Here is an 11,394-nt window from a genome sequence, read left to right as displayed (position 1 = left end):
GGTCTGCAAGTATTCCGAAGTGAACACTGTACTTGTTCCAAGGTCAACCTCAATCCCGCCTCAAGTGGCACCATTCACGAGAGCGGGTGACAACAAGGGCAAGATGACGGCGAGGCAGCCTTTTCAGTGACAAGAGGAGCTCCAGGAGGCCGGCCGTCTGGAGCTGAAGAGAGCCCGCCAGCGAGCCCCTCTTCCCCACTGTTTCAGAGCCTGGATTCACGATTCAAGACACGGGTACATGCAGCGACGCCGGCGGCTTACCTAAGTCATTCTCCTGCGCTGGATTGCCGGGCGATTGGAGCCAGCCCTCAGGTACCTCGGCGTAGCTCTTCAGCGAGCGAGGAGAGCATCAGCACCGGCAGGTCTCATGTGGGCGGGCAGGGGTCCCCTTCTCCCAGGAGCTCGAGGTTGGAGCCTTGGAGAGCCATACAGACAGTGGTTGACTCCTGTCGACGCGAACCACGAGCAGCAAGCCAACAACAGGTGAACTGGCCACAGGCGGATTTGCCCAGAGCGGATGAGGATGCGACAAGAGTGCACCTGCATTGGTCGCACCAAGTATATATGGCGTCTTCACTCTTATTGCGTCTCGTCCAACTTCAGCTGCACCGTGTGCTATATCTTGCCGTTGGCCAAGCCGTATGGCCGCGCTGCGTGTTGGCGCCGTCGACAATTGTTGGAAGAGGGGTGCGGGCTCTCCAGCGCCACGTCCTGGCGCTGTCTTCACCCACGGTGACCTTGGCCCAGCAGTCTTGGTGTTACTTGACAACATGTGTGATGGTACCTTGGCTTGGGAGACCTGGCCGAGCAAGGTTGGGTGAAACAGTGAACACCGACGGCGATTCGCATTGGATAGTAAACATCAAGTTGGACAAACTTTACTTGAGCGAGGTGAGGTGGCTGGAGACGAGAGCGAGCAGAGGATAGGCAGTGTCGTGGACGAGATGAGCAGCGGGCACATCAAGAAATCGACTGCCAGCACACCGGGCGTCGTACCCTGACTATATCCTTCCAAAATGTACAACACCCGAATATTCACTCGGGAACCAGCAAGAAAAGCCATCCTACAAAGTGCGCAAGGTGATCCAACTGGGACCACAACTGCAGGTCCCGGGTAAGTGCCGAGGCAGCAATGCACGAGCAAAGCTACAGTATGCACAAGGACTTCTTCGCGAGCGCACTGGATCAAGGTGCCGGGCAATGGACGGGACTTCAACGGCACCTGATTGGGACCTGTCACGAGCGGGTGGGAAATGGGCGGCGATGCTCTGCCCTACCTACCGTGGGCTGGATGGACGACGGACACGCCGACGTTTGGGGCTCTGCGAGGTGCCACGAGAGGTCGGTCGTGCTGAGATGTACACCCCCCGCACCGAAGCCGCTGGAACGATAGCGAGCCCCAGGCGGGCACCAATACGGGCCACCAATGGGTGCAGGGGGGGGAGCTCCTCAGCCAGTGCGCGCAGCGGTGCCAACGCTCGCTAAGAAAGCGACCCGGCGCACCGTTATTTGGCGAGCGTGAAGCCCGTAGTGGCGCACACTCGACGGTGCCTCGGCCAACGGCTCGACGTGCACGCATCGTTGAATAGCGCGAGCGGCCGCAAGGCAACCAGATTATCTGGAGAGCCGACTATGCGCCAGGCTCGTCTCTGCCAGTCAAGTGGGAAGCAGCCGATGGAAGCTTGGGCGGTGAGGAAGCGGGCAAGGGGACTCTCGCTTGGGAACATGGACGGGAGCTCCCATGCGCCGAATGCTTCTACAGTTTGAGACTGGTTCTGCGGCGGACGGGTCCATGTCCCGATTGCCAGGCCAGTCGTCGCAGAGCGTCATGATGGTCCATGACAGCTGGCAGGGCGGCGCATGACACGAGGAAGCGGGCCGTGGCTTTGGGCCGGTCGCACAAGGCGCCGCCTGAAGCCAGTTTGATTAGGCGTCCTCTCAGGCTCTCTAGGCGACCGCGGCCATCTCCCACTACAGGCCTCGAGGCGGAGCTGGCCATTTGCCTTGCAAGCAAGCACGCCTCTTGACGAATACGCGTAGCAAAGCAAGCATGAGTCTCTCGCATGCCTCCATAACTAGAGTTGTCCAGCACTCTACACAGCAGACAGATTGTGACTGGCCGGCATGCCGCGATCAACATCAAGAGTGTAAAGCTGGCTGGTATCTAATAACTAATAGCAGCAGGGCCAAGGAGAGCCAAGGAGGGCAGGTAGGTGGCCTGACCACTGGCTGAGCGGGGCCTTCCAGCAGGTCTGTCATGGGCGTCGGGTGGTTTCCGCGCACCTCAGTCAGTGGTGCCGGGGGGGGGGGGACGCACCGGCGCAAATTTTTCTTCTGCGAGTCCCAACCGGAGCCTGCAAAGGTACCTAGCAGGTACAGTTGCAGTGGTCGTAGGGGGCGATGGTACCTGCTCCCTACGGCCAGTGCCTAGCGGGGAGACGAGGGACGAGGGGGCCCTGCAGCCTGGGGGGAGAAGAGGGGGGACGGAGCCCACTGGCTGCTGTTGCTGCTGTTGCTGCTGCTGCTGCTGCTGCCGCTGCTGCCCTGGCCTGCCTGGCCTGGCTCTGGCCGCTGTGCTGATTGCGCATCGCCTCGCATCCTCCCACGCAGGTACATATTCCGGGCGCCACCCACCAGCCCCCTCCCCCCAAAATTTCCCTCCAACATCCCCATCCCCCCCCCAACTTTGGAGCACTTTTCCACTTCCCTCAAGCCTCCCCGCCCAAGCTCCCTCTGAAAATCCACCATCACCACCGCTGTTCACCCCCCCGGAGAACGCGCAATACCGCCTCTGTCGCTGGAAAGCAACTGCGCCAAACTGAAACACCAGCGCTCAACCACACAAGCTTCAGCTAGCAGCAGCCCATTGTCGCCTGCCTACCGCGCAGCAGCCACGGCCCCCGCAAAAGTCGCACAGCGCTTTGTGCCCAAAAAAAAGAGAGCTGCTGCCAGGCTCCCTGACAGCTCTTCCCCGCCCCAAAAGAGCTCGCCATTAACATGCCTCGCCCGGCCAAGAAGGCCGACGACAGGGCCAAGGTCCCCGTCGTCGCCGCTCCTGTGCCCACGATGGTGCCGCCGCCTCCCGCGGGCGCGATTCCGCCTCCCCCAGTGCCCGGCGGCCCTCACATGGCCATGCCGACGCGTGTTGTCGATACCGACAACTTCCTGCGCGTCCGCGACTCGGTGAGTTTTTATTCTTCGTCACTCGTCTACGTCGGACGCCTTGCTCTACGCACCTGTTTTCCTCCGCAACCGACAGCTTCATGCGCCGCGTCTTTTCAAGCCTGTGCAACTCGAGAGCGGCCACTGTTGTTCCCCGCCTGCATTGCGTGCATCTTTTCCACTCACTCACGGGTTGCCTATGCGCTGCCTGTATCTCGCCTTGAGCAAGTGCCCTGGCTCCGAGGCCCGTTTGTTTACATTGACTGGACCCCGCTCTTCACCCCCCCCCTGCACCACCAACCCGCCCCGGACCTCTCTTCAGCGGAGCCAAGGCAGTCAAACGCGCCGCTCCGCGCCCGGCCACCAGTCACCCGCCCCGAGGCTACTGCGTGCTGCTCCCTGGACACTACACTGGCCCGCCTAGACTGGAGCTCCCCTTTCCTCACCACCCCAATGTCAACTCCTGCTCATTCATCGTCGTCAACACCCCGAATTCATAAACAGATGGATGCTAACCCTTCTCTCCTTGCAGGCCGTTGGTCGCCTTGGTACCATCATGGAGCTCCTGCGCTCCTTCACCGCCGACTATGTGCGCCAGACCAACCTGCTCATGGGCGAGCCCACGGCCGAGTCTGGCCACGGCGACCTGCTCAACTCGTTTGAAAACGCCGCCGCTCAGCTCATAATGCCCGTCCCGGAGCTGGCGCCGCCTGTCGAGGAGAAGAAGGAACGCAAGAAACGCACTCACGACCCCAACGCCCCCAAGCGACCCCTGACGCCCTACTTCCTCTACATGCAGCATGCCCGGTCCATCATCGCCAACGACCTTGGAGCCGAGGCCCCTAAGGGCGCTGTCCAGGAAGAGGGTCAGCGGCGCTGGGCCCACATGAGCCCCAATGAGAAGCGGGTGAGTCGACTGTTCCCACCGCGGCGGTCCTGAACCTGCAGCAGCTGACTTTTTCTACTCCGTCGACAGGGCTGGAACGGTGCCTACCAGTACAACCTGCGCCTGTATAATGCGCGCGTTCACTCGTACAAGGCTGGCAACCCCATCGCCAAGGACATGAGTGACGAGGAGGCGCTCAAGTACGCAGATGACTTTAGCATTGCCATGGCCGAGAATGAATCCAAGGACGCCCCGGTCGAGACCCCGCCCAATGACCACGACGCCATCGCTGAGCAGTTGCAGCAGCAGCAGCAGGTCGAGGGCGAGGCCAAGACGCCCAAGAAGACGGGTGGCGGCCGCAAGCGTAAGACGGCGACCCCGGCCGCCGAGCCGGTCCCCGTCGAGCCCGCAAAGGGGACGCCGGCCAGTCCCGACAAGAAGCGGAGACGCACCTCTACCAAGGCCGCCGAAGAGCGGCTGGAAGAGCCCAAGAAGTCGGGCCGTAAGAAGACTAAGAGCTCTTAGACGCCCCTGGCTTTTGGTTCGCTGCATCTGTTGATGCCGTCTTTGGCGCGTGTCCAGCCCGCTGCCGGCTCTCTGACCTGCATCCAACGGGCATGGCGTTCGTCCGGGGGGCCGCGGATGGAGATGGGCGTCTTTGATTCTTGAGAGCACTGTCCTTGCGACACCGAGGAGCTGGTGTCGGCGCCTCCCAGCAATATGGGGGCATATCTTGTACGTATGGTGGGACTCGCCGAATCATCTGGATGAGATGGTACATTGCGGACGGGGCGAGAAGCCGCCCTCGATCCCGCCTTTACTCTGGCCTGGCTGGTGGAATGGAGACCTGGTCCGAGAGGGCGATGGAGAGAAGCAGCGGTCTGCGTTGCGCAGCTCGGGGTTTCGGAAAGGTAGAGAGGACAGAGGAGTGGCCGGGTCGGAGAGAGCCTTTGTACTTAGTCGTATTGGGAGGTATGCCATGCCATAATGAGGTCAACGATTTCATCGCCGCATCCGCAGTTTTAGCTATTCGCTTTTGTTATTGCACAGCCATAGAGCTGTCTCGAGCTGTCGTCTAGTGTCGGGGCTTCTCACCGCGGGTCGGCTGAAGCATAGGAAAATGTTCTTTATATTCGAGGAGGCTTGTGTTGTATTAGGTGACGGGTATAAAGATGGCCAACGACTCCGCGCCCTGGTACGGCCGAAAAATGGGTGCTCAATACGTTGCAACTCTAGAGATTAATGTTGAAGCCCTGTTCCTTCACCCCTGATATGTGACACACAGCCCGCATATCCCTTCATTGGAAAAAAAACACTCTCGCTCGCCGCGGCAATAGAAACAAAGATAGCCAGTCCACGGCGTCTACACAACCCGCAAACCACCGCTCAATAGACGTAGTAGGCCTGGGAGAGGGGCAGCGTCTCGGCGGGCGCGGCGGTGCAGAGCTCGCCGTCGGCGCGGACCGAGTAGGACTCCGGGTCAACCTTGATGGCGGGCATGGCGTCGTTGAGGCGCATGTCGCGCTTGGAGACGGCGCGGCAGCCGCGGACGGGCTCGACGCGGCTGCGCAGGGCGTAGGCGGCGGGGATGCCCGCGGCGACGGCGGCCTGGCTGACGAAGAGGACCTTGGACGAGGGCACGTGGGCGGCGAACATGGGGCGCCCGATGATGGGCTCGACGGTGGGGATGGAGGCGTTGGGGTCGCCCTGAAGGGATCCCGTTAGCCGGGAGCTTGGTGGTGGCGGCGAGGAGGAATAGGGGGCTGACTGGAAATGAGACAGAAAAGGGGAGGGGGTAGAGGAGGGGAGAGAAACATCAACGAGACACAGAGAGAGACGCACCATTTGCGCCCAGGCAATGAAGCCGCCCTTGAGGACCAGCGAGGGCTTGGTGCCGAACCACGCCGGATCCCACACCACCAGGTCCGCCAGCTTGCCCACCTCGACACTGCCGACCACATGGGCAAAGCCCTGAGCCAGGGCCGGGTTGATGGTGTACTTGCTGACGTAGCGCCGGACGCGGAAGTTGTCGGAGCCCGAGGTGTCGTCGTCGCCCTCGAGCGGCCCGCGCTGGATCTTGTTCTTGTGCGCCGTGTTCCACGTGCGCAGGATGACCTCGCCGCAGCGGCCCATGGCTTGCGAGTCGGAGCTCATGATGCTGATGGCGCCCAGGTCCTGCAGCACGTCCTCGGCGGCAATCGTCTCGGCGCGGATGCGGCTCTCGGCAAAGGCCACGTCCTCGGGGATGTTGCGCGACAGGTGGTGGCACACCATGAGCATGTCGAGGTGCTCGTCGAGCGTGTTGCGCGTGTAGGGCCGCGTCGGGTTCGTCGACGCCGGCAGCACGTTGGCGTGCGCCACGACGGAGATGATGTCGGGCGCGTGCCCGCCGCCCGCGCCCTCGGTGTGGTACGTGTGCACCGTCCGCCCGCCAATGGCCGCCAGCGTGCTCTCGACGAAGCCACTCTCGTTGAGCGTGTCGGTGTGCAGGCAGCACTGCACGTCGAGCTCGTCGCACACGCTCAGGCACGCGTCAATGGCCGCCGGCGTCGCGCCCCAATCCTCGTGCACCTTGAGCCCGCACGCACCCGCCTCGATCTGCTCCCGCAGCGCCAGGGGCGACGAGTCGCAGCCCTTACCCGTGATGCCCACGTTGACGGGCAGCGTGTCGGCCGCCTGCAGCATGGAGCGGATGAAGTGCTTGCCGGGGGTGCACGTTGTCGCGTTTGAGCCGGCGCTGTGTGTGAATCAGTCCAGGCCCTTTTCTCTCTCACTCTATCACTACAACGAGCAAAGGGAAGCGTGAGGCGACGGGAGTGAAAAGAAGTCAAGGTGTTCCAAACGAGAACCCCCTGAACACACACGACGACGAACTGACCTTGGCCCCGTTCCGCCCCCCAGCATGGTGGTGATGCCCGAGGCCAGCGATTCGAGCGCCTGCTGCGGACAGATGCAGTGAATGTGCGTGTCGATGCCGCCGGCCGTGACGATCTTGCCCTCGCCGGCGACGACGTCGGTGCAGCTGCCGACGACCATGCCGGGGGTGACGCCGTCCATGACGTCCGGGCTGCCGGCCTTGCCGATGCCGACAATGAGGCCGTCCCTGACGCCAATGTCGGCCTTGTAGATGCCCGTCCAGTCGACAATGAGGGCGTTTGTGACGACGAGGTCGAGCGAGTCGGCGTCGGCGCGGCCCGTCGCCTGGCCCATGCCCTCGCGCAGCGTCTTGCCGCCGCCAAACTTGCACTCGTCGCCGTAGGTCGTCATGTCGCGCTCGACGCGGATCCAGAGGTCCGTGTTGGCCAGGCGCACCAGGTCGCCCGTCGTGGGGCCGAACATGGTTGCGTAAGCGGCACGGTCTATTAGGAAGACGTCGATGTGCGCGGCGTCGCCCCTGGGGTCCTCGGGCCGGTGGGCGAAGCCGGCGGCGACGAGGCGCGCGAGGATGTCGTCGAGGCGCGGGGGTTCAACGGGGCCCGAGGCAAGGCCGTTGCCGCCACGGATGACGCGGGCGCCGCCAATCTCGACGAGCGTCACCGTCTTTGTGTCGCCGGGCTCGAAGCGCACCGACGTGCCGGCGGCAATATCGAGGCGGAAGCCGTAGGCGCGGGCGCGGTCAAACTCGAGCTGCGGGTTCGTCTCGATGAAGTGATAGTGCGACCCGACCTGGACGGGACGATCTCCCTTGCTCGTCACGCGCAGACGGATGCGGCGCCGGCGCCGGCTGCGGTGGTGGTCCCCGTTGATGGGGATGCTGCCCCTGACGGCCACGACGGCGCCGGGTCGCTTGGCGGGGAGATAATCGGCGTCCGGGGGCAGGGGAAAGGCCTCGTTGTCCGGGATGGGGAGGAAGCTGCCGTAGAGGGCGCGGCGCAGGTCGCCGTCGTCGGTGCTGATGGGGTTGTGGACGGTGACGAGATAGGTGCCCATGGGAAAGGTTCCCTCGACCATGATCTCGCACAGGGTGGTGCAGACCGAGGGCAGGACGTGGCGGCGGCCGAGCATGGTGGCTCCGAGGGCCATGAGGTCGGCGACGGAGTGGTTGCCATCGCGGATGAGCTCTTGAAGGTTGCTGGCGATGAGGGCCTGTCGAGGAGGTGAGCTGGCCAGACGAACCGATGAGACACGCACCCGTAGAGAGAGAGAGAGAGAGAGAGAGAGAGAGAGAGAGAGAGAGAGAGAGAGCACAAGGCAGCGACCTACTGTTGCTTCCGAGTGGTTGAGCCTGACGCCTCTGGCGAGCCTCTTTTGGGCGAGGAAGCCCAGCTGCGAGATGACGAGCTTGTCGAGCTAAGGGGTCACACTTTGCGTTAAAGTTTGATTGAAGAAGTGGATGGCGAGGCAGTATATCTTGGAGAAGAGCGAGCAAGAGGCATCATGAAAAAGCTGGCGAGAAAAGGAATTCGGAGACGCAACATACCTCCTTGGGCACGAGGTGCATCTTGGGCCGCCCGCCTATATTACCGCTTCACGCGCCCAGGGCCACCACAAGCTTGTGAGGACCCAGGAGGGCGGACTGATCAAGATATCGTCTTCTCGGCTTGCTGACGTCGACGAGTAACGGCATGTCATGTAATGCGCGGCAGCAGTCGATGGACGGCATCGGTTGGCGCGAGACGTGGTGAGGATGAAGGCGTCCCTGCGCAAACACCATGGCTTGTGGCCATTGACATACTAGCTTAGCTCTAGCCGGGGGGATAGACAGAGGGCGAGAGAGGGAAGAGAGCGTGGGCCTGAGACAGTTCGGCGAGCCGCTGCCACGCCAGGCCCCCCCGCATCGCCGCCCCACGAGAGGCCGTATCGGAAGAGTTGGCGGCGATAAGGCCCGCGAGACTAGCGCTGCCTCGGGCCGCCTTATCAGACAGACGGAGCCCCATGATTGGGTCGAAGAGCCGAACAGCCAGCCACGCCGTCTCCTGCTTAGCCATGGGGGAGCCCTGCCAAAGTCATGACGAGTCTCGCGGGGGGCAAACCGAGAGCAACAAAAAACCAAAAAAACCTGCACACCCATCCCCGGGATAACATGACGTGCCTGCCATGTGCCCCCTGCGAACGGCAATCATCTTGGCGCGCCGCGTTGGCCAAGTGTCCAGACCAGAGATGCCGGCGCCAACGAGGTAATCATGCATATTGGTGGCTGCGTCGACGTCACATCTCCCGTCAGCTCTGCATCCGCGTCGCCAACACATGCATACTGGCAGGTTCCCGCGTGCAGTCGCTCACTCCTCCACCTCGTCGTCCCACAGCTCCTTTTCCTTCTTGACCAGCGCCGCCATGTCGTCCTTTCTGAATATCGAGCTGTCCGCATCCGCCACACGCGGCACCTTGTTCAGGCTCTCGTCGTCAAACACGGATCCTATAGTGTCGATCCACCGCCGCCGCCGCTCCATCAGCGTCCTGGTCAAGTCTCCAATCCCCGGTCTTGCCGTCCCCGCCGCGCCTCCGGCCATGTGGCTGCCTCCGCCCGCCCCTCCCGGCCGCTTCGTCTTCTTGCTCTTGCCCATGGTCCGCGTGCGCTTCAGGTACGCCGCCTGCACCTGCGAGTCGAGATCCTCCAGGATTGTCTGGTACTCCTGATGCGCCATCCGCTCTCGAACCAGCTCCATCAGCCGCGCCTTGCGCGCTCCGTTGATGAGAACCTGCTCTCGGAGCCGCGCTTGCAGCACCCGCATCCGGCCCGCAATCTCGTCGTCAAAGTGCCCATCGTAGTCGCCCTCGAATCCCTCCTGCGGGAGGAACCCGATGTGTCGGAGTTCCTGCTTAAGCCGCTCGTCCACTTGCGCATACTCGAGCTTGGGATGCGTTGCCTTTTTCCACGCCTCGCTGGACGACTCGGTCATGTATGTTGCTGGCGGAAGCCGATGGCCCTTGTCGTCGCCGTTGCCGTTGGGCTGCTCATCGCCGTTGGCGTCACCATTGACGCTGACGTCGCCGTTGGTGGTCCCGTTCGTCGCTGGCCTGTCCTCGGGCAGCTGCGCGCGGCTCTCGGGCCGTAGTATCTGCAGTAGCCGTGATGCCAAGGGCCCGATTGACAGCCCGTCCGTCTCGCCCACGCTGTCGTTCATGTTCTCGATGCTGCCCCGTGGCTGGTTCGGCGGAAGCTTCTCGCGTCCCTGCTGAGGCGAGTCGAGCGACATGGCACCATCCTCCTCAGCCCACACCTCGCTGTAATGCCTCTTACCACGCTTGGGCATCACAAACGGCGTCACGCGGTCGCCCCGCTCCCGCAGAAACGCCAGGTCTTCCTCGGAGAATGGTCTAAAATAGGGATCGATGTAGGACGAAAACGTGGTAAAGTTGATTTGGCTGGTCGGCTTGGCGCTGCTAAAGTCCTTGTCCGGCGGGTCTCCCGCTATCAGATCGGCGAGGTCGCTCCTGGGATAGCACGCCACCGAGTAAATCGTTTTCTTTTCCTCGTCCGACATGCCGGGTTGAATGTCTCTAATCTCGTAGACGGTGGGGTCGGGGAAGGTCGATGGATCCTCGCCAAACGTCTGCGACTGGGGCAACTCTCGTCTCGGCGGCGCGCCCTCGTCCTCGGAGCTCGACTCTTCTTTCTTTTCGGCCTTTTTGGGCTTCTTCTTGTCGACGTCCATGGCAGACGGAGAGGCTGCAGCGATTGGCGACAGTGAAGAGCTGGCGGAGCCGTCGCGCGAATGCTTGCGCTTGGCGTCCCGGAGCGGAGACGACTGGTCTGGCATTCGTTAGCTACCAATGGCCTGTATCTTCTCATCGAGAGAGGAAGGCGGGTTGCGCGTAGCGACAGTTCAGCTTTGGTGACATCACCTTGGCAACCGCCGTGGCATCTAATTTTGGGGTGTGCAGCCAAGGGCAGCAACAGTAGGAGACAGCTTACCAGCGTCGCCGGGCGCCAATGACTCGGAGCCCTTCTTCCTTTTGTGCTTTGTCCGTTTGCCCTCGGGCTCGACGTGGTCGTAGTCGTCGGGTCGCTTCTTCCTCTCATCCGCAAGGTGGCGCATGCCTCGATCGTAAAAAGTGGACCGCTTCTCCATGATGTTGACGAGGCTCTTGAGCTTGTCGAGCATGGCGTCGACGCTCTTGGAATCGGGAACGGTGGCATTGGAAGCGCCTTGATCGACTAGGTCATCGTATTTTAGATTCTGGAACAGAATGACCCTCGTATTGAGATAGTCCGGGTCGTAAAACTCTTGCGGCGGGAGGCTCGCAGGGGCGGGCGCTGGCGTCGAATTACGGCTTTGCTTGGGCAGGCCGGCATTCTTCTTGCCAGGCCCAGACTGGCCGGGACCTGAGGGCATGACGGCACGGTTTGGTGATGTCTGCTGGCAATGGACGAGTCTGATGCGGTCAGGCAGGCAGCTCGGATG

General features: G+C 62.3%; 3 protein-coding genes across 3 annotated transcripts; 1 reads left to right on the top strand and 2 right to left on the bottom strand.

Moving 5' to 3' along the window:
- Nucleotides 1-2,997: 2,997 nt before the first annotated feature.
- On the top strand, nt 2,998-4,573 carry HRG_06443 (HMG (high mobility group) box domain-containing protein; the record flags this gene model as incomplete). The annotated part of the gene is made up of 3 exons (XM_044864914.1): nt 2,998-3,183; nt 3,695-4,069; nt 4,139-4,573. 3 exons carry the CDS (start codon nt 2,998-3,000, stop codon nt 4,571-4,573), a joined length of 996 nt encoding a protein of 331 aa, XP_044719854.1.
- An 861-nt stretch (nt 4,574-5,434) lies between these two features.
- HRG_06442 (amidohydrolase family domain-containing protein) lies at nt 5,435-8,489 on the bottom strand (the record flags this gene model as incomplete). The annotated part of the gene is made up of 5 exons (XM_044864913.1): nt 5,435-5,755; nt 5,891-6,785; nt 6,927-8,134; nt 8,252-8,338; nt 8,469-8,489. The coding sequence occupies 5 exons, from the start codon at nt 8,487-8,489 to the stop codon at nt 5,435-5,437; spliced, it is 2,532 nt and encodes an 843-aa protein (XP_044719853.1).
- A 778-nt stretch (nt 8,490-9,267) lies between these two features.
- Nucleotides 9,268-11,325, bottom strand: HRG_06441 (histone acetyltransferases subunit 3 domain-containing protein; the record flags this gene model as incomplete). Its single annotated transcript, XM_044864912.1, has 2 exons — nt 9,268-10,742; nt 10,905-11,325. The coding sequence occupies 2 exons, from the start codon at nt 11,323-11,325 to the stop codon at nt 9,268-9,270; spliced, it is 1,896 nt and encodes a 631-aa protein (XP_044719852.1).
- Nucleotides 11,326-11,394: the final 69 nt, after the last annotated feature.

Source organism: Hirsutella rhossiliensis, assembly GCF_020360975.1.
Source record: "Hirsutella rhossiliensis strain HR02 chromosome Unknown scaffold00006, whole genome shotgun sequence".
Classification (NCBI taxonomy): domain Eukaryota; kingdom Fungi; phylum Ascomycota; class Sordariomycetes; order Hypocreales; family Ophiocordycipitaceae; genus Hirsutella; species Hirsutella rhossiliensis.
Note: the sequence above shows the minus strand (reverse complement) of the source record. Positions and strands in the feature narration are given on the sequence as shown.